The sequence below is a fragment of the Olea europaea genome, chromosome 14, assembly GCF_002742605.1.
Source record: "Olea europaea var. sylvestris chromosome 14, O_europaea_v1, whole genome shotgun sequence".
Classification (NCBI taxonomy): domain Eukaryota; kingdom Viridiplantae; phylum Streptophyta; class Magnoliopsida; order Lamiales; family Oleaceae; genus Olea; species Olea europaea.
Genome location: NC_036250.1, coordinates 12,258,005 through 12,280,259, shown reverse-complemented (window position 1 = coordinate 12,280,259; position 22,255 = coordinate 12,258,005). Strand labels below are relative to the sequence as shown.

Below are 22,255 nucleotides of genomic sequence, written 5' to 3'. Positions count from 1 at the left end.
ATAATATTATTCGACATTATAATGATACGTACAAGAGTAATAACACCACTGTCATATAGATTAGTAGCTTTATTCAAGTTTAAAAGAGTAATATTATTTAGCAACTGTCTATATGAGAGTAGTGTGGTCTAAAAAAAAAAAAAAAAAGAACTCAAGCTCAAAAAAATTACTCAAATTATATCTAAAATAATTAATTATTTTGTTGATCAAATTTACATTTTCACTAGTAACTCATATTCACTATAAAAATAAATAAGTAATTGTTTTTACATATAAGTATGAAAATACTAACAGTCCAATTTTGTACAGAAATGAAAAATTACTTAAAATTAAGATGTAGTTGGATTTTAATTTAACCAGACATTCTCAAAGACGAAGTTTATCATAGCGTATTCATACCTTAACATTATAGGAATACTACAATACCAATAAGATTTATATTTTGTTAAATATATTTATAAATTAGGAAGAGATTGGTTCAATTCTTAATTTGTTGTTAAAAAAGAAAAAAAAATCCTCGTTGTTTCTTCTTTAAAATTGCAAATATGCCCTTTTCTCAGTTACACGATGAATTAGACACTACGAGGTAGTCTAGAATTCTTTCCCAAAAGGCAATATGCATAAATGCATGGACGCTTGGCTTTATTTTTTTCAAAAATATAATATATTACCATGTGTTAACCCTAATTATTTGTTTATTTTATTAGTTGGATTTATTGCACTAAATAGTATTAAATATAAATATATATAGAAATTTTGCTTATTAAGTTACTCATTGCCAAATTCAATACATTTTCAAATAGTTATTAGTGCCAAGAAAAAGAGCATAAAATTAGCAGAGGAAAAGGAAAAATATTGAACTAAATCTTAAAAATGTGGGTATTTGATCAACCACAGACTTTATGACATAAACTACTGTTACAAGGAATAAAAAATAAATGTTCTCATTGCAAAATCAAAAAATAAAATAAAATAAAATAAAATAAAAACCGACTAAAACTTCAAAGCAGTAGAACTGTAGAAGGATCCATCAATCTTCATTTGTTCATCCCTGTTGCATTTTTAACTGCATCAGCTGCCCCTTGTGCCTTGGCCTTCATTTGCTGTCCAGCCTAAACCAAATATAAAAAATAAAAATAAAAACATCTTAATTAGTTTTTTACATCAATTATTAATTTACCTATGTCCAATCATTGTATCAAACATGAAAAAAACTAAAAACGCGAATCAATATGATAACCTCCTGCATTGTTTCTTTGGTCGATTGAGCAGCATTACCGGCCTTTTCCATCATATGGTTACCCTTTTCCTGAAATGATAACATGAAACACATTCATTACCAATCTTCATATCCTGAATTAAAGCATTAAACAAATTCTTTTCTTTGACCTAATTATTTTTTGAACCATTTAAGTGTCAAAATATTCTTTTCCTCTTCCATTTTTTTTTTTCTTTTTTTTGGGGGAGGTGAAGAAGTTGATAATGAGATCGGAAATCAACTTATGGGTCTTGTAGTATATCTCAGACGGGACTGGATTTAGCTCGAAATATAGTAGGCTCACCTGAGCTTGGCCCTTGGTCTGACCAGCCTGGTAACTGATATTCTGAGAATTATCCATCTTTTGCCTTGTCAAAGAAATGCACACACAAAACAAATATGTTTATATCTTTCCGTTTGATGCTTATGGGATAGTCAGTGGGAATAAGTATTTATAGCAGTAGAAGCCAACCCAAAGGCAGTGACAAATGGCAAAGTAACTCCTCCAATTGAGGGAAGACCGATTCATGGCCATTAGAGTAGGGAGAAGTTGGAGAAATCAATGGTTTACTCTAAGTTGTAACTATCTTGTTATATAGGAACTTCTAGGGTATTTGATGGAATATGATTTTTTATGTATTTCATTCTCTCTTTTTTACTTCTACCTTTCGGTTCGATGGGAGTTATTGACTGGGTTGTCGTTCAATTTCATGAAATGATCACCTCTATTCGAAGCTATATTTCAAGGAAATGAAAATGAGAATTGAAAATGCAACGCGATGTGATATGTGAAAATGTTATTTCTAAAAAATAAAAAATAAAAAAGTTAGGACAAGAAGTATTGTGAAAATGTAATACAAAAAATTATAATGTACTTTTATGAATTTAAAATTTTAATTTTTTAAAATTTAGTATTGATGCAAACTCTAATCACTTGTCAATTTTATTGAAGTCCAAGAATTATCGCATAAGATTATATAAGTTTGTAGTAATTGAAATTAAGTAATACTTTAGTAGCGAAGTCCACAAAAGTCCATAATAATGTGCAAAATTTAAGTTTTCAAATATATTAGATACATATTTTCAAAAGCTTTCATAAAATTTTCTATTGGAAATTTTAAGAGTTTCTGAAATGTTTTACAGAGTTTTCCAAAGAGTTTCAATTTTCCAAAAGTGTCCAAAACGGATGCTAGCATCTTCAAAGTTTAAGTGCCATCTAGCAAATGCTCAAGAGAAGAAAATTATTTTCCTGAATTTGGTAATAAATTTCATTGTCAATTGCTTAGCTTACGTAAGATATCATCCTATTATTGTCATACATATTTTATGTCTACGTCTTATTAACATGTTTGGAAAGTGATTGTAAACAGTTTAAATTTAAAATAGATAGAAATGAGTGGTAAGTAGGTATTAGTTGTGAATTCTTCAAAACATATGAATAAAAAGTAACTTATAAACATGACTAATTGTTGTCATCCCCTATATCTTAGAAAAAAGTATTTCATTATATCATCATTTTTTTTAATAGATCATTACCCTCATCTTGCTTGCCTATTTCTCTCAAATTTAAAAAATAAATAAAAAATTACTCGGATTGGTTCTCACATCCCTCTGTCCCCAAAAGGATGGGTGAGTTCGGTTTTAGTCTTCATCGATCGGGTGGATCTATATGCTCTGGGGTGGGGAGACGAGGTGTAGTGCAGTTTGGTGAGCGCATCTGTTTTGGGTACAGAGGGTCATAGGTTCGAATCCTATCATCTTGATCTAAAGCTAAAGTAAGCAAATACTCTTATATGAACATACATTGACCGTTACCACCTACTCCTGACTCGTATATTGACTTTCTATAGCAAGCACACTCTACGAGACCTATAGCTAAAGATCATATAGCACCACAATCTATATACGAACCTATATGGAACTCTTCTCTCTTTCTCAGTGCTTTCTTTAGGCAAGAAGCCTAACCTCGTTGGTTGAACACAAGCAATATGTATGATATTGAGCTTGAGCATCCCAATAATGGGGCTAGTGGAAAATGGAAAAATCGAAGAAATGCTTATTTATAAGGTGACAAGGCAGCTAGTTTGAGTGGGACCTGACGGTTGCCCGAACATCTTCTTTAAAACCCTTGAACCTAGTCATTTTAGAGGAAATTTCGATGGAGGCTCGGTCTACAAGCCTTACGTCAAAGCCCAGGAACAAATGGGAAGTGCACCAACGCTCGGATATGAATTGAAACCCCCTCCGAAATTCGGTTAAAAAAAATCTTCATAACAACATATAGCAAGTAAAAAGTAAAAGGCATGACCATAAGAATTGGGCGAAATAAGTGAATTTATCTAGTTGAGACATTCTTGATTAAGAAGAAATTATTCCCCCCAGACAGCTTAACTCTGTCAAGCCTGTACGAGTAGTGAAGAAGTATAGAGAACTTTTGTTGGTTCTTTTCCAACAGAAAGCAGTGTAGAAAGCAAAATTCATCAAAATCTATTCCGAAGTAATCACTTGTTTTAACTTATCAAATGAGAGTTCTAGGGGAAGATCACTCCTAAATGCAGCCGTGATCTTATATACGATAGACCAATCAAGGGAATCCCAGATAAGTTTTTTGACTTGTTTTTTTGATTTCTTTTGCCCTCGACCTCTTCTTAGCTTACCCTACCCTAGGAGACTTCCATAGCTGCAGGATACTAAGGAGCTTTTGTTGTTGCACCTGAGTTGATTGAAAGTTTTATAACATACCTTCAAAAAAATTCGAAATAATCAAGAACTGATTATACTAAAAAACATAATGGAGCTATCTAAGTAAACTTCTTATTCATACTTCGACACACCTGACTAAAAGATCAAATTTAAGGCAACTGGAAAATGACAACTAAATAATAACTACTACTTTCCAACTTCCTCATCCTTGTTCTCGTTCCAGCATCAAGGCAAAATTGATTTTGGGAGATCACAACTATCGACAGCGAAGTTACAATACATGATTGATCCACCATTGCCAAGCACTTCGCAGCTCCTTTCTCCACAAATGTATTTCTTCACATCAAAGTGAACTCTGAATCCAGTTCCATCCCACGGACATTAGAGTGTAAAGCTACAGAAAACTTAGCTGGTTGAAAGCAAGATAGTACCCTCTCGAGTAGTTGAGTCAAATGCAACAGTTTGAAATCATATCCGACTGCTTCAAAACTTGCGAGCTGAAGCCATCTTCTGGTGTGACGTGAATGGTAGAGACAGCATCTCCTTCAATGGCATTCATGGAGTAACCACAAGGTTCAGAATTAAAATCACAAATCTCAGAATCCAGGAGAATCTTGCTAATGCCAGAAACTTCAGTCGTGATTGCAGCAGAGCTCAACTCTTTCTTGTAAAATACAGATGCTTTCTTCGGGTCCAGACTAGTCATGCACATCTCTAGAGTGTAGAGCGGACCAAGAATATCTTCGGATTCAGTGGAAGCTGAGTAGATATGCCACTTTTCATGTTCATCAGAATCGCTCATCACATAAGCTTCGCTGCTCATACCAAGGTTATGAAAATGATTGTCGAGAATAGCAACTTCTTTGCAAAAGCTACGATGAGGAAATGGCTGAGCCCCAGGAAATCTGAAACTTCCGCGTGTATATCTCACAGATCTCACGATTAGTTTTTGAGTATCAGTCCGCTTGAGGATGGGTGGGATTGAAAGCAGCAGTTTTGTAATCCCACATGTTTTGAGAATCATCTTGTACGGGTACACAAAGAAGGTAGACTCTGATATGATGTATGAATCAACTTGATCGTTCGATAATGAAGAAACAATGGTGCATTGAGCTGGCATTATAATTTCGTCCAACTGGGTTTTGGACAAAGATCGGAGGCCCCGACCTCCAACGTCCACAAAGATTCCAGGCTCAGAAAATGAAATCTCGAACCTTTTCTCATAACCTTCAAATCCAATTGCCGATGAAAGTAATTCCATTCTGGTTTTGAAGAATCACTGTTTGAAAAACTTTCGGTCTGAACCACCTCTGGTGGTTATTGCACTTCCCGGAAATTAACAAGACCGCTTCCGAGCACATTGCATATGTGAAACATATGGTTAAGAAACAAAACCTCAAAACTTTTCACAAACATCAAAATTTATTTATGATTCTTGATCAATGGAGCAAAAGAAAAAAGCAAGAAAAAGATTAAAACTTACGTTGGAGTAAGCAGCAGACTTGAATTTCTTTATTCCTCCGTTTGGTCGAATGTCCTCTGTTGCGTATTGTTATACTTAGCCAACCTACCTGGGCCAATGGCCCACTCAGGCCGAACCACGTGGCATTCCAGCCAAGGCGGTATATATTGCCGAGGTGGGCTATGGCCGAAGCCTTCCAATTCGAGGCGTGCCCTTTCACCAAGGCCTATAATCATAACCGAGGTCCACATGCTGAGTCCTATGGGCCGATGCCATGATGCGGAAGCTGGTTGAAGTTAGCTGAAGCCCTCAAGTGGGAGTATTGTATGAAATGGCCGAAGCACCGAAACTGATACAGGAGCCTCCGAAGCACATGGGAGCGTCCTCCATGGTCACTTCTCCCAAGAGATCGTCTGCACAAAGATCTTATTCGAATGATTGATGGAACGTTTGTCATAAGCATAAAGGTCAAGTTTTGTCACTAGCATGGAGGCTCTGCACAAGCAATAAATGCGCAGCAAGTTAGCAAGTCAAACCCCCTGCCTAAGATAAGATGTTTGAATCAAAGAGATGAGGCCACGTGCTACCTTATCCAAGGGCTCCCATTTCACATGTATCACTATAAATACTTCCCTTGTGTAACATCAAAGGACTAATGCAAGAATCAATACAAAGAACTACACTTTACTCAACTCTCTCTCTCATTTACTTGCAATACACAAATCGAGTTTAGACACATTTACATATACATTTACGAACACCGATTGGTAATTATTGTACAATCGGATCACGAACAACTCGCCGGATTCCGAACGTCACCGTCCCGCGTCGTTGGGCTACTCCCACGCCCTTTGAACCGCTCTTTGTAGACCGTCCACATGTCATAGCGTATTGGACATTCGCCCACGTGTGTACGGGTGGGACCGGCATCTGTTGGCAACGCTTTTTGGGGTCAATATCCTCAATGCTGTATCCCAGTGGTTTTTCGCAGGATAAGGATTGAGTACTACTAGACTTCTTCTTCCCACTCTTTGATTCCATTATATCATTAGTACTCCCTGTAGAAACAATCAACACAAAAATCAGAACCAGATACATCATCATTCACACTACACCATTCAAGGGCATAAAAAAGGCTGCAAGCAACATTCGAAGAGGGTCTACATAGATAGGATTACTGTATAAAAACCTTCTCAATCAATTAAAACACAAGCAATGCTGAGAAAATCAGTAGAAATAATAACACCCGCTAGTTATCATGCAAGCTAAATTAACATACTAGAAATACAGTGGAAGTGTAAATTCTTCAATTAATGAGAAGAAATCATTGCAATGTATGCATCAAATTTGATGAGAAATAAAATAAAATATGAAAACTAGTGATGAAAAATTGTCATAGATGAACAACATAAAACGCCTTAATTTTAACTTCAAGCACTTCTCAAATTTAAAGATAAGCAAAATTAAAGCAGTAAAACTTCATCAAAAGTAAAAAAAAAAAATACTGTGGAACGCCATCAATATAAATTAATCATGCAAATCTATTTAAAAATAAGAAAAGAAGAGCAAACCATATAAATCTTGACAACCAAGTCAAGTTTGCAAATAACAAACACTAAGGTGGAAATCGAAGCACAGTAAAGGCATCAATTTGTAGCTAACACCGGAAATATCTAGAAACATGCCATTAATAATCCAGTATAATGTAATTGTTTCTCTCATATCTTCCACAAAGGGGTAAAAATACCATCAACAAAAGTTTTAATCTAATTATACTAACAGAGCGGAATATATGATGTAATCGAAAAAGAAATAATTCTAGCAATTAACAATGCACGAAAAAGATGAGAAATAATTAAATGAAAAAACAGAAGTGGTATTCGAATATCTAAAAAGAACAGACTAAACCCCTCGTTGTTAACAAAAACCTTCAATTATCACATAAACCAAACTCATATAAACATCTCACGAAATTGTACCCATAGAACAATTAAAATAACCCTAAACCCTAGAACTTACAAATAAAAACAAAAACGTCATAAGGATAGGCGACAAAGCCTAATTTAATTATATCGAATCGCCAAGAATTCCCAAGAGACGTCGAGAAAAGAATATAAACCCTTGTTCTTAACAGCGATTGCTTGTAAATATTGTTGCGTAATTGTGAAAGTTTAACATAAGTAGAGAGTTTATATAGTGGCAAATAGGCATATTCTAAATGACTAATATACCCCGCATGGAGTGCGCATAAAGAATATAATTAGGGTTTGTTTGGAAACAAGATATTATTTTCCATCTCACGGAAGGAAATATCTCTCTCTCTTACCATTAATAATTATTGACTTTCATAATACGAAATAACGATGAAAATATTAAATATATGTGTTTTTATATCATCTGTACTGATAAATTATGTGGAGTTACATATCTCGACAAACTTTGAGTTCTTCTTATTGACTTTGAAAGGAAAAACATGCATTGTTGATTTATTCTTGAGAGATGCTCCTCAGCTTGCACGAGTTGGCTCGCCATCTCCAATTATATCTCAATTCTAATACCAATTATTTCTATTAGTTTTAGTTTGTATTCCTAATTTTTCTTCAAAATTCGTTATGGGTTATACTAGATTAACGAACCATGATTAGGATATTAACTAATTCTTTGGTAGTTTCAATTTCCATCTACAATTTTTCCTAAACATGCGATGTTCCAAATTCAGAAATGTCGATACTACCGAACCGACAACCATTCAAGAATTTGTAGCTCTACAAATAATAATGGTTTGGGACAATAAATCTTCAAAAAATGAGGAGTGCCTATTGGTGAGATATGTCTTGGTCACTGCCTTTTGTTTTATTTCAAGATAGGCTATACACCACTTTAGTTGTTCATGCTCATCTTGCTCCTTTTGGTTGGTCCCCAATGCACGGGATAATGATCTAAAGGCTTGGCTAATATGACTATCTTCATTATTCATGTTTCGTGCGGGTTAGTCGCTAACAATTAAAAATGATCAGACGATTGTGTAAGGGACGAAACCTCTTGAGACAAAGTCCTAAAAATGGGTGTTCTTTTATTGGCAATGACTTTACAATTGGAAACGAAAAACAACGTGCCTCCAAGGGGCACAAGCACACGAGTTACTGAAAGAAAAGTGTTTAAATCTAAAAACTAAGGAAATGAAAATTACATGTTCTCTGTTCGAGAGTTTTGGATTCTTTTCTTTTCTTCTAAGTCTTTTCTCCCTTTTATACTTCATGGACGATCTCTTTGTGATCAACCGCTCTAAAAACTGCTTGATCGTCCTATAACTGCCCACTTTCTTCGTAATGGCCAACTTGTCATGACAACTTCCTTTTTTAACTGTGCCATTACTGTTCATCGTTCAACCGCTTTCGATTGAATTCCTCGAATTGTGGAACGTGATAGGGCTGCTTTAATAACTGCTTTGATAACTGCACTTCTTGATAACCATGACGCTTTATGTTTGTTAAGACCTTGGGCGACTTGAAGGTTTGGACGAGAATAGAGTAACGGCTCTGGGCGACTGTATGACACTCCATTCGCTCAGATTCTGGGCGACTTGCAAACTTGGGCGATGGCGCTACCACGTTCTTGGGCCTCCTTATTCGGGCCTTCATCTTGATTTGTTTGATTGGGCTTCGTTCTTTGGGCTTTTTGGTTTGGGGATCCTCCAATTGGGCTTCACTTCTTGGACCGCTTGATTTGGACTGAATTTTTATGTGTCAACAATTACCCCCAATATGGCAAAATTAATAATAATTATTAAATTTTGCCATATTCACTTTGTGTTTCCAACAACATTCGAAATTCTCAAGAATTTCAATCATTGTTTCCTTCTATAACTTGGAAAGGTGCGTCGTTTTGCAAACCCTTATAACCCCCAAACACGCCATTTCACTGCACCACTAAATCACGCCTCAAATTTTTTGCGTCTCTCTCAAGATTTACTGTTCATCCTTTGCTTCCCTGCTACGTAACCCTGCAAAACTTCGTTCCATCTCAAATGGCTACTTCACAATCTCAAGCTGGCGACTCCTTTAGTTTCGATGACTTTCAGAAACTCCTGAGTCGTCTATACATAATTCCGAGTTTTCTTGCACCAGCCGACGTTGGACGTAATGAGTTCTACTTGGGTCCTTTCTTCAACAATGCAGAGGCAGTTGAACAGGCGGTGGTAGGTCAGCTGTTTTCTTGCACTCAGGGTCCTCCATTTCTGAACTCTCTACCGCTGGGGCCACTTCGCAAAAGAGGTATTCGCACTTGGCCTAAATCTGATGTAGCTTTTCGTAGGTGGCATGCTCGCCTTGTGGGTCATGGTCCTACTAAGGTACTTTTTTATAGCGCTAGGATTTCTGATTTGTTAGAAATCTCTATTCGCCCCTCTACTTTTGATTCAGCACTCTTTTCGATTGCTTTGAGTTTTTTGTCCCCTGAGTATAACACCTTTATTTTCCCTCTTGGCCCCATGTCTATTACCTTAAAGGATGTTGGGGCCCTGGTGAATTTACCACCTTTGGGTGATACCAGAGGCGAATCCAGCATGTACTTTCAGCTAGGGCGGAGGTTGACTTTGACCGTTGACCGTCGACAATCAATGATCGTAAAAGTTCGATCCCGCTATGGCAGATCATTTATTGATTCAATGAAAATGATTTATTCAACCATATGTCAACAGTTTTATTCAATAACAACCAAATGGAAAAACCAACAAAGAGTTTTATGCGGCATAAGAACAAAATTAAAATATAAACACGAACCTAAATAATAGTATTAAATGGAACAATTAATAATCAGATTAGAAAATACAATAGAAACAGTGAGATAATCCAAAATTAGCATCAACCATTGGAGTTGGTATTTGTGGGGTCAATAAAAAAACTTTGCAGAATTTCAAGACCAATTTGCTGGCACAAATTGCAAAAACCCAAAAAATGCTTGCGTGAAGCCAAGGATAAGACTAAAATCAAGATTCAAGATTGAAACTTCATGCATTTAATCACTGTGTCTATTAGTCTGTTGATAGGTCCCAATCAGAATAAAGATAAAATGGTAGAAGATAGTTCTTTCTTCGGGTGAAAGAAAACCACAAACAATTCGCTTCGAGTGAGAATCGAACCACAATTAGAACCTTTTTTGAATAAAATATCTCACTGCCTTTCTCCTTCATTTTGTGCCATTTAAATAGGCAAAGTTACAACCCACTAATCAACTGAAATATACAGAAACTACCGTGGCTGGTGCTACAATATAGGAGGGAGAAACAAACGTGCCAAAACAAACTAACGGAAATGCAAACACTACTCGGTCTAATAGATTCCTATAAACAAATGAAAAAACCAAATCCTAATGCATGGACTTGGTCATGGGCTTCCACGTAGCTACTGCATGTATACCCATTATTCTCCACTTGATCTCTAGCCATGCACGTATCATCTGTGTATGCAAATTTCAAACAAAAGTCAAAGCCTAGCTACTATTGATCTTTACCAAACACGCCACGGCCTCATCTTTCTCTGCATCTTCTCTGTGTAAATTCTCTCTTACACAGTCACATAGTGAATTGGCTTTCCTGGGCGATCACTTGCAGGTAAAAAAAAACTAAAATCCACATGGATGATCCTCTCTTCCTTTTCTTCTTTCTTCCCATGCTTCTTTGTCTCTCTTTCTCTGGCGGCTCCAGAGAATCCAGCTAGGGCGGCTCCTCTTCTTCTTTCTTCTGTCTCTCTTCCTCCGACGGCTCCGGCGAATCCAGCTAGGGCAGCCGCCCTAGCTGGCGGACCCCTGGATCCGCCTCTGGGCGATACCATTTTTCCAGGTATCTTAGTTTCTGGTGGCGCCCCAAAGTTTGGTAAAAACTACACCGATTCTTACTCAAGCCTGCAGACCCTCCACAATCATTCGAGCGCTGAGCCTTCCCATACTGAGCGAGTGGCCTTCCTTTTAGTTTGGCTTTGTAAATAAGTTTTGTGCGTGCCAAGTATAAAGCCCTCCCTGAGTTATTTACCTATAGCGCACGAATTGGCACGTGGCAGGCCTTTGAATTTATGTTCTTTGTTTTTGACTGCCCTTTATAAAGGCATGACCTCCCTTCAAGCTCAATTGAAGAATGGTGCATCTCCCACTGGCAGTGGACCTCTTTGGTTCACTCAACTGTGGTTGAGATCCTATTTTCCATCGCTTGGTGCTCCATCCATCTCTCGCTCTTCTGCTAGCTGTTATGGGCTAGCCATGGAGCCCTTAGCTCCTGTAAATATGTCCAGAATGGACATTTTTTCATTCTTTTATTCTTTGGATTCAATTCCTTCCTTTTTTCCTTTTCCTCCTTTTTTGACTCCAAACTATGTACATCCTCCTTCCACTATAGATAGCACGAGCACCTCCCTGCTCATTTGGATCCAGTTTTTAACCGGGAGGGAGCTATTTCATGATATTCTAATTGGGACCAATGCCAAAGCGGGGATAGAGATTTATGCTCCCCAATTTTTTGCTCCTCAGCTTGGTTTTGGCCAAACTTGGCCTGTTCCTCCTTGTTATTCAAAGAACTTAGCTGACCGTTTTTATACCATTAGTAAGACGGAGGCAGAGGCTATAGATGCTCGCAATCTTCTTTTAACCAGCGATTTTTCATTAGCCCCTTTCAATTCTAGCCACGCCATTCACCCTCTTTTGGAACAACTCTGACCGTCGGTGAAGCGCAGATTATTTGCGACTGATGCCAATCGTGCCTTTCATTCATTAGATCAGCCGAGCATTTTTTCTCCTCCTCCTATTTTGGTCACTCCTTTGTCTATTCGGAGCCCTTCTCCTTCTCGTCGCACTAAATAGCCTGCTCGCCCATCTTCTTCTCTCCCTGCCAAGCCTACTACAGCCAAGAGTGCTCCAAGCCGCAAACGGCCAGCCTCAGCATCTCCCATTCTAGAGGATGATGTTGATGATGATGATGATGCCCCTCTTATCGTCAGGAGGAAGGTAATTAAATTGGTTTACTTTCAAGTATACTTTTCCACATTTGAAACTTTTCTGTATGCTGATGATCTTTTGGACTTCTCAGAAAAGCTCAGCCTCTCTTTCAAAGGCTTTGGCATCGACAGCTCCTGCTCTATCATCCTCTGCTGAGGCTACTTCATCCAAACCAGTTGATGAGTGGGCTTCGCTTAAAGAGACATCTTCAATCCCAGAGTCCTCATCACAACCCATGAATGAGCCGCCTTCTTCCCAGGGCATCAACCCCCCAAACATCGAAGCAGAAGGTAATTCAGTTTTTTGATGTCTTACCTTTGCTTGTGCTGTTGGTTTCTGATTTGTTGCTCTTGAGTTTTGCAGATACTCCTATGAGTTCGCCCGTTGTGGCAACATCTTCTTACTCAAATAAGGGGAAGTCCTCACGAATGGAGGAGTCGTTGGTGGCAGACTTGGTTGAGGGTATGCCATCTTCCACGATTGTTGATGAGGTAGTCTTTGTTTCACTTCTATTTCTATTTTGTTTGTTGTAGTGAGCATCTTTAATATTGGCAATCTTCTTTGCAGGATGCTGACAGGATTGTGCGTTCTATCCAAGACTTGTTCGCTTCCTGGGGGCAAGTCCAGATGTCTCGCCCTGCTCCATCTGATCGTCCTGCTGCTTCTTCAGAGGAAGATTTGAAGTTCCTCAAGGAGTCGATATTTGAGTACGTATCCTTCATGGATATGGATATTGGAAGGGCTAGTGATGCCAGACACAAGGATGAACTTGAGCATTTGAGTGCGAAGTTGGAGCAAGCGCTGACGCTTCCGTCGCTCAATCTTTCTGCCGATTTTAAAGCGATGTTGAAGGTTATCCACTCCGAGGTCCTTTCTATGCTGGCCAAGAATGCTGAACTAAAGGCCAAGCGTACTCAATATCTTCGAGCCGTAGCTGAGAAAGAGTCTTTGCGTATGGAGATTAACAAGGCTGAGGACGAGTTGAAAGAAATCTCTTCCGAAGTCATGCTTGAAGACTCTTTGATGGTTAACTTGGCTGCTCAGATGAGGGAACTTCAAGCCAAAATGGACGACTGCAGGGCGAGAATGGCTGCTAAAAAGCGCAACGCCTCCCAAGGAATTGAGCGAACTAAGTCCTTGGTTGAGCAGTACAAGAAGTTGGAAGTTGATGATGATGTCGCGGCTGAATTGAACATCACTTCCTCTTGGCAGAACAAGGATTGGGAAAAACTTAGGGAACGAATTCGTTCAGTATGGGGTAGACTGTAATTAAGACATATGATGTCTTTTTTCTTTTGTAATTCGATTTTTTTTCCTTTGTAACTTTGTTCATCATTAATGGACATTAACTTCTTGTGCATTTATTTGACGTTCGTTTTTTAGTCGTCAATTCTTTAACAGCTTTGTGCTAAAAATCTTGTCCATTTTCTTTTGATATTTCCACCACTTTTCCCAAGACTTTGGGCTATTTAATTCTGTTTATTATACAGAAATGTGGCTGTTCATATTCTGTCTCTTCATCTTCACCCCCTATAAATGCTTCGCGTTTTCCATCTTTTGTCTTCATCCTCATTTTCTTCTCCGAAACTAATTTGTTGCCATTGCTTGGCATTCTGACACTCAATCCGACCTAAATGGACTGTTTAGTCCGCCCATTTTACTATTTGTCTTGATGTCACCTTTGGTATGGGAGGTATAGGAAATATTTTCTGGCCAGCAGCGAAGTTTGTTCCTTCAAAATTCTTCCCATCGTCTCTTTGTTCTTCACAAGAAGTCGATGATGGAAGGCAATTTTTGGGCTGCTTGTGGGCCACTCTGCTTGCTGAGAGTGCTTCTCAACTTGCCTGCTGAGAGTGCTTCTCAGCTTCTTTGCTCGCCATTGCAGCGATGCATTTAGGAAGGTGGTGAGGTCAGTATACCCTCTTACTCGGCGATCCCACCATTGCAGCGATGCATTTAGGAAGGCAGTGTGAAGCTTACTCGCGATCAACGGGGAGATTATCTTACTTTAGTTGTATTTAGTAGAACATCCATTATTTGTATTTTTTGGTATTCTTGCAATGAACGTTTGATAATAAAGGACTTCATTTGAACGTATTTCGCTCTGACCTTGTTATCTTTTAATCGTTCAAAATGTTTGATTATGTTTTTATCTGTTCACATTCCCATAAAGAAGGAACATATTTTTTCAAATATTTGCCGTTAATGAATCTCACGTGCTTGGTGCCGTCTAAATCTTCCAAGTGATACGCTCCATTGGGCAACACATTGTTTATTTTGTATGGTCCTTCCCAATTGGGCGACCACTTCCCGTACTTTGGATCCTTGCTATCCAAAGGGAGTATCGTCTTCCAAACTAGTTCACCCAGGCTGAATGACTTGGCTATGACTTTCTTATTATAAAACTTAGTCATTCTTTGTTTTTGAACTTGCAATCTATCTAAGACGTCTAACTTTAATTCGTCTAAACTCAATAAATTTTGAACTAATGATTCGGCATACTCATCATCATTCAACTTATGTTGCAAGCACACTCTAATTGATTGCACGTTGACTTCCATAGGTAAAACGGCCTCCTGTCCATAAACAAGTTGGAAATGAGTAACCTTGGTACTTGATCGAGGTGATGTCCTATAAGCCCATAAAGCCTTGTTCAGACATTCGTGCCAATTTCTGGCGTTTTCATCTATCATCTTTCTGATGATATTTTTTAGAATCTTATTAGAAGATTTCGCTTGTCCATTGGATTGAGCGTAGTATGGTGTGGAGTTTACTAATTTAACCCCAAACTCGCTCAAAAATTTGTTCACTTGATCCCCATTCAAAGATGTTCCGTGATCTACCATTAACGTTTGTGGAATTCCAAACCTATAAATAATGTGATCACGGATAAACTCTATAACATTCTTCTAGGTGATCTCTTTCAAAGGTACCGCCTCTACCCATTTGGTGAAATAGTCGGTCGCAACTATAACAAAAGTATGTTGCCTGGACGATGGAGGATAAATCTTCCCTATTAGATCTATCGCCCAACCCTTGAACGGCCAAGGTTTAATAATAGGTGCCATCTCTCGTGCTGGCGCCCTTTGTATTGGACCATGCTTTTGACATGCTAAACAACTCTTTGCATACTGAACGCATAGTTCTTCCATCTTTGACCAAAAATATCCACTCCTAATAATTAACCACCTCATCCTTTGGCCAGCTTGATGAGCTCCACATATCCCTTCGTGCACTTCAGCCATGATCGTCTTGGCTTCTTGCAAACTTACACACTTTAGTAATACACCATCAGAGCGTTTCTTAAACAACTCTTCATCTATTAGTGTGTAATTCAGCAAACATAGCTTCATTTTCCTACTAATCTCTCCATTAGGTTCTTTAAGGAACCCTTTAATCTCTGTCCTCCAATCCACTGCATCTCCATCTTGTATGCAGTGAAGTTCAATCTTTCTCACCCTTCTTTGAGTCACGGGTAATATGATTCCATACTCACAAGTAGACTTCCAATTCAGGACCTTTGAGTACCCTGAGGCCATTTGGGCTAACTCATTTGCCATGTCGTTATATATCCTATTAACGCATTGAAGTTCTACTTGATCGAATTTCTCTAATAATTCTTGGGCGATCTCATATTGACTTATAATGGAATCACTTTGGCATTTAAAATCACCAATCAATTGATGTATCACCAATTGAGAATCTCCCCTAACGATCACATTTCTTACTCCCATATCTATCATTAGTTCTAGGCCTACAATTAAGGCTTCATATTCGGCCTGATTGTTGGTGCACATTCTGTCTAAGATGAATGCAAACTTGTAGCAAATCCCTAAAGGATTAATCAATGCTACTCCTACTCCTGCACCTTTAGAAGTTTTTGATCCATCGAAATTCAACACCCAAGGTTTTAACTCGAACGAATTGATTTCTAGTTCGATCTCTTCAGGCTTATCAAGGCATGGATGATCGGCTAGAAAGTTAGCCAAAGCCTGATTTTTGACTGCCTTTTGAGGTATATATTGAATTTCGAATTCTGATAAAACTAGTGTCCAAAGGCCTACCCTTTGGTGTAAAATAGGGCGCGAGAACATATACTTGACTAAATTTACTTTAGAAATTAAATAAACGGTTACCGACCGTAAATAAGCCCTTAATTTTGTACATGTGAAATACAATGCAAGACATAATTTTTCGATAGCAGAGTAATTACATTCACATTTCGTTAATCGTCTACTTAAGTAGTAAATTGCCCTTTCTTCACCAAATTGGTCTTCCTGTGCGACCATTCCAGCTATTGATTCTTTTTAGCCGATACATACACTTTCATTTGCCGTCCTTGGACTGGTGACACCAACATTGGTGGACTTGATAGATATGTTTTCAGGCTTTCAAAAGCCTTTTGATGTTCTTCTTTCTAGACGAATTCGTCCTGATTTTTCAGCTTTAAGAGCGGCGAAAAAATTTTAGTGCGCCCTGCACAGTTAGAAATAAAGCGTCTTAAAAAGTTTACTTGGCCTAGAAACCTTTGCAATTCTTTTTTGTTGCTAGGTGGTTTGGCCTCTAAAATGGCCTTCGCTTTATTTTTATCAAGTTCAATCCCTCTCTTGTGTACTAAGAAACCAAGAAAATTCCCTGCATTAACACCGAATGCACACTTCAAGGGATTCAACTTTAGCTTATATTGCCTCATTCGCTCAAACGAACATCTTAACTGTTCGAAGTGGTCCTCTTCTTTAATGGACTTAACTACTATGTCATCTACATATACTTCAACAAACTTGCCTATCATATCATGAAAGATTAAATTCATTGCCCTTTGATAAGTTGCCCCTGCATTTTTTAGGCCGAAAGGCATAACCACCCATTCAAAACATCTTAGAGACCTAGGGCATCTAAAGGCAGTTTTGTGTATATCTTCTTCAGTTATATAAATTTGATTGTATCCTGAATACCCGTCCATGAAAGAATACATGACATGTACGACGGTCGAATCTACTAAAGAATCCACCATGGGCATTGGATACTCATCTTTGGGTGTAGCTAAGTTTAAATTCCTAAAATCTATACACACCCTTAATTTACCATTCTTTTTTAGTACTGGCACAATATTCGACAACCATTCAACATATCTGGCTGTTCTTATAAAACCTGCTTTCAATAATCGCTCTATCTTTTTCTTGATTTCAGGGAGTACATTGGGAGCAAAACGTCTAGGAGGCTGCCTATGAGGTTTAAAGTTAGGCTTAGTTGGTAACCTATGTTCTACCAAGTCTCTATCTAAACCAGGCATTTGTTCATATTCCCAAGCAAAGCAATCTTTATACTCTTTTAGCAAAGCGATTAATTTATTACTAACATCTTGATCGAGCATCTGGCTGATGAGTGTTGGACGATCTTCTCCTTCATTGCCAATATTTACTTTGATCAGAGGATCTTCTGCTTGAGCGTATCCAGGTTTGGCGATCCGCATCACTTCGTCGTCCAGTTCCCTTGTAAGTATTTCATCTTCTAAACAGTCTACCTTGTTGACTTCTCGGCCAATGCTTTGTTCTAACTCGAATACTGCCAACTTGTCCTTCAGCGCTTTTAGGGCAGTCTCTTCCTTCGCCTTGTCATTGCATTCCTTATTGAAAGCCATCAGTCTGGCTTTGAAGGCCTGAATGTCGGCCATTTGCTTTCGTAACTCAGAATCCATTCAAGATTCCTTGATTATTCTTTTGTCAATCACTGGCTCTTCCAGGGCCACTATATTTGGCCTCATCTGTTTGAACATCTCAGTGAGTGCATCCACTGAGAACGGTTCTTCACTTTGTGAGACAACTTGAGTTTCTTCCCCGTCTTGTACTACCCTGACAGGTCCATAGTTTCCTTCGTACATGAACTTTCCACCGAGTTTGCTTCTGCGACAAAAGGCCTATGATCGGCCTGTACCACCTCTGCTTCGCCTTTGTCATTCCAAAAGATCAGGCATTGATGGAGCGATAAGGGTATACAGCGACTTTCGTGTATCCAATCTCTTCCTAGTAGCACGTTGTAACTAGTAGGACCATCTATTACAAAGAAGACAGTGGTCCTAGTAGTCATCCCTATAGTTATGTCCAATGGCATAACTCCCTTAGCTGAAGTTGCTCCTCCATTGAAGCTAGTGAGGATGACTTCTGTAGGAATCATGTCACCCTCTGTCTTCGCGAACTTCCTCATCATCCTGGATGGAATAATGTTTATAGCTGCTCCATTGTCGACAAGCACTTTTGCCACTGGAACACGGTTAACTAGAGCTTTAACGTATAATGACCTCAAGTGTTTGGTCAATTTCATGGCTGGCCGTTTAAAAATAACTTTTTCGGCAGCCTCTATTTCTACGTCCTGCTTGTTTTCTGTCGAATTATCCCCTTGTGATAAGTCGACGTGCAGTATATCACGCTGATCCTGTGTCTCCTGAACTTCCTTCCTACTTCTTTCTAATGCTTCCTCATCAGTTATCCAACCTGTGGGAGGGGGCATTATTCTTGGAGGTGACCCATACTTTTCAGAGCGAGGCACTCTCTTCTTCCTTTTGGGTGTCCCGTACAGTACGTAGAAATCGAAAGAACGCCCAGATGGTTTCCCCAACAAGTTTAGTTCGCAGACTCCTTCTTGATGTAGTTGCTCAAATAGAGTATTGCGCGATACTCCTCTCTTTTTTCTTTCTGCTTCTAGATCGATTTCTTCTTCAATGTCTGTCATCCCATCGTCTTCCTCGTCGTTGTAGGCCTCTCCAGAAAGTGGCCTTCTTCACATACCAACACGCAAGCTTCTCCTTCGTTGTCCTCCCTCTCTTCTTCCTTTTCCTTATTCTTGAATTCATTGGCCAGTAGGTAATTATTGGCCATGACAGGAGGCAACGTACCGAATTGAATAGCAAGGGGCTGATCTGGATCTTCTTCATCCCTTTTGTCTCTCTCAAACCTTGATCTCCCAGAAGAGGTTTCTGGCAGTTCCTTCATTGATTCATCTATACCGGTCTCTTTACTACCTTTGAGGACATTTTGATTGGCTACCTTGAGTAGTTTAGGCGCTTTAGGATGTGGCACTCCCTGTTGCTACCTCATCATCCGTCCGTAGTTTCGTTGGAAACGCCTTTGTTGTGTCCTAGTCATCTCATCGAAGGGTATTGCCCTTCCTGCTTTGTACTGGAATAAATGCCATACATTTGGCCGGCGAGGTTGCGGCCTGAATGTTCTTCCATTCTCTCCTGGCCTGAACTGCCTCTCAAAAGGCGGTCCTCTATAGAATGATGTACCTAGCCCTCTACCAGGCTGAGTGTTTGGAAAGAAGGTAGGGCGATAAGGATGATGCCATGTCCCTGACTTCTCCGTATTTCCATTCACTTATCTTTTACACCTTGCACACAGGATGTCTTCGTCCTTTTTTGGTTCTTTCCCCTTGATTCGTTCAAAGACGCTGGGATGTGGTCTAGGATCTTCTTCTCCTTCATCTATGACCAACTTGAATTTTGGCAACTTGTTCTTAAATCCAGATGTCACCATGTTTATTCCAAGTGGTTGTGGAAAAGGATTCTCGTCCATTGCCATCTTTTTCTTATCATCGAACATAATTCGTCCTGATTCAATGGCATCCTGCAATACATGATGGAAAACCAAGCAATTGTTAGTCAAATGTGACCATGCATTATGCCACTTACAATATTTTTTACCCTTAATTTGTTCAGGGTTTGGCAATTTGTGCTTATCGCTCAACTTTATCTGCTTATCCCTATATAATTTATCGAAAATAAGGTCAGCTTTTGTCACGTCGAACGAGAACGTTCTAGCCTTTATGTTTCCATCCTTTATGGGCTCATCTTTGCCCGATGGTCTAGGCTTGGCCATTATGGGACAAGTATATGTATCCCCTTTGACCAATTCAGCCAAACACATTTCGGCCTGATCGTATGACTCATCGTCGATGGTATGAACGTCGAAATTTGGGTCTTTGTAATAAATCCCTTTACTAGAATTTTTCATTTGTTCTTCCTCTCTTACCAGTCGTACCTAATCACATTCGCACTCAACTGGAAAAGATCAGGAAATTCCTTGTCCTGGAACTTCTTTTTTAAATCAAAGCTCAAGCAGCCCTGAGCGATCTTGACAAATTCTTTTTCGGGCAGAGGTACAAAACACTTGCTCCTTACTGTCTTGAACCTTTGGAGAAAACTTTCTGCCCATTCATTTGGCATTTGACGTAAATTCGCCAAATCGGCCAAAGTGACTTTAGACTCAATTTTATAAAACTGAGCGTGAAACAACTGTTCTAATTGCTGCCATGTTTGAACAGAGTTCGCTGGCAAGTTGATGAACTAGGAGAAAGCTACTCCTATTAACGAACTAGGGAAAATCCTCATTTTATGGTAATCGGTTACATCACCACTTTGCAACGTGAATCACCCTATGTGTTCTAGAGTAGACACCTCTCCTAAACCGGTAAACAATGAGAATTCTGGCACTTTGTACCCTCTAGGCCATGGATATGCTTGGTCTACCCAATCAGGATATGGCTTTGTGTACGTCGGCGTAATGACGGGACGCACCCCAAAAGCCATCTGATTCTGTACGACTTCCATAATCTGGTTCCTCAATATGATATTGGGATCATATGGAATTCCTACAGGCTGATTAACCGATTAATTTGCATGAGGCCTGATGTTTGGTCCTTGACTGGCAACAAAATTACCATAATTAGTGCCATTACCATTAGCCTGAACACATGTTCCCTCATTAACACGTGGGGTATGCTGTCCATTGTTTAGGACATTATCTCTTATGTTTGGATTACCCCCCAAGTTAGGCATACTACTATCATTGTTCTGATTTGGCATTGTAGTACCTCCTTGGTTTGAAGTAGAGGGACCAGAAAGCGGTTCTACCCCTTGACTCGGATTTAGGACCGAGGGATTATGTCCCACAATTGTCCTAGTTTGAAAGTGGTTTGTAAGAGGTATAGCCGGTTGACATATTTGGCCTACTAACTTATTCATTGTCTCGTTCAATGTCTTTAGTTGTTTGGCCATGTTGTCATAGTGCATATTCCCATTTTGAGTAAATATTTCCATACTATGAATATTTCGAAGATTTACCTATTCAACGACGTCTTGCGTGAGTTCTCCAAGTAATGCACGCATGGTTCGAGGACTCAACTCCGTCATTGGTTCGTAACGACTGTTACTGCTCTGGTTCTGTCCATCTGTTCGTGGAGAGGCATGCTGCTCCTCATATCGCTCGATCACAAACTGGATTCCTCCCTGACTTGCTGCTTCCTTATCGGATCTCTGAGGCATATTGTTTCCCCTTTTGTACTTTCAACACCTAACACCACTGTCCCACTGGGCATGCCAAATTGTTTCGCGCGGATTAGTCGCTAATAATTAAAAAGGATCAGACGATTGTGTAAGGGACGAAACCTCTTGAGACAAAGTCCCAAAAAGGGGTGTTCTTTTATTGGCGATGACTTTACAATTGGAAACGAAAAACAACGTGCCTCCAAAGGGCGCAAGCACACGAGTTACTGAAAGAAAAGTGTTTAAGTCTAAAAACTAAGGAAATGAAAATTACATGTTCTCTGTTCGAGAGTTTTGGATTCTTTTCTTTTCTTCTAAGTCTTTTCTCTCTTTTATACTTCATGGACGATCTCTTTGTGATCAACCGCTCTAAAAACTGCTTGATCGTCCTATAACTGCCCACTTTCTTCGTAATGGCCAACTTGTAATGACAACTTCCTTTTTTAACTGCTGCCATTACTCTTCATCGTTCAACCGCTTTCAATTGAATTCCTCGAATTGTGGAACGTGATAGGGCTGCTTTGATAAC

General features: G+C 39.0%; 1 protein-coding gene and 1 pseudogene across 1 annotated transcript; both read right to left on the bottom strand.

The window, feature by feature from the left end:
• Positions 1 to 861: 861 nt before the first annotated feature.
• LOC111409658 (stress-induced protein KIN1-like) lies at positions 862 to 1,684 on the bottom strand. The gene is made up of 3 exons (XM_023039681.1): positions 1,563 to 1,684; positions 1,241 to 1,309; positions 862 to 1,112 (listed from the first exon to the last, which is right to left on the bottom strand). The coding sequence occupies exons 1-3, from the start codon at positions 1,617 to 1,619 to the stop codon at positions 1,038 to 1,040; spliced, it is 201 nt and encodes a 66-aa protein (XP_022895449.1). The 5' UTR covers positions 1,620 to 1,684; the 3' UTR covers positions 862 to 1,037.
• Positions 1,685 to 4,180: 2,496 nt separating this feature from the next.
• LOC111409657 lies at positions 4,181 to 5,315 on the bottom strand (annotated as a pseudogene).
• Between the last annotated feature and the right edge of the window lie 16,940 nt (positions 5,316 to 22,255).

What these genes read in the sequence shown, in the direction of transcription:
- LOC111409658 (XM_023039681.1), bottom strand. Translation starts at nt 1,619, where the DNA reads ATGGATAATTCTCAGAATATCAGTTACCAGGCTGGTCAGACCAAGGGC. An exon ending in AGACCAAGGGCCAAGCTCAG is followed by an intron (nt 1,310 to 1,562) that starts GTGAGCCTACTA and finishes TTATCATTTCAG; the next exon opens with GAAAAGGGTAACCATATGAT. An exon ending in CCAAAGAAACAATGCAGGAG is followed by an intron (nt 1,113 to 1,240) that starts GTTATCATATTG and finishes TATTTGGTTTAG; the next exon opens with GCTGGACAGCAAATGAAGGC.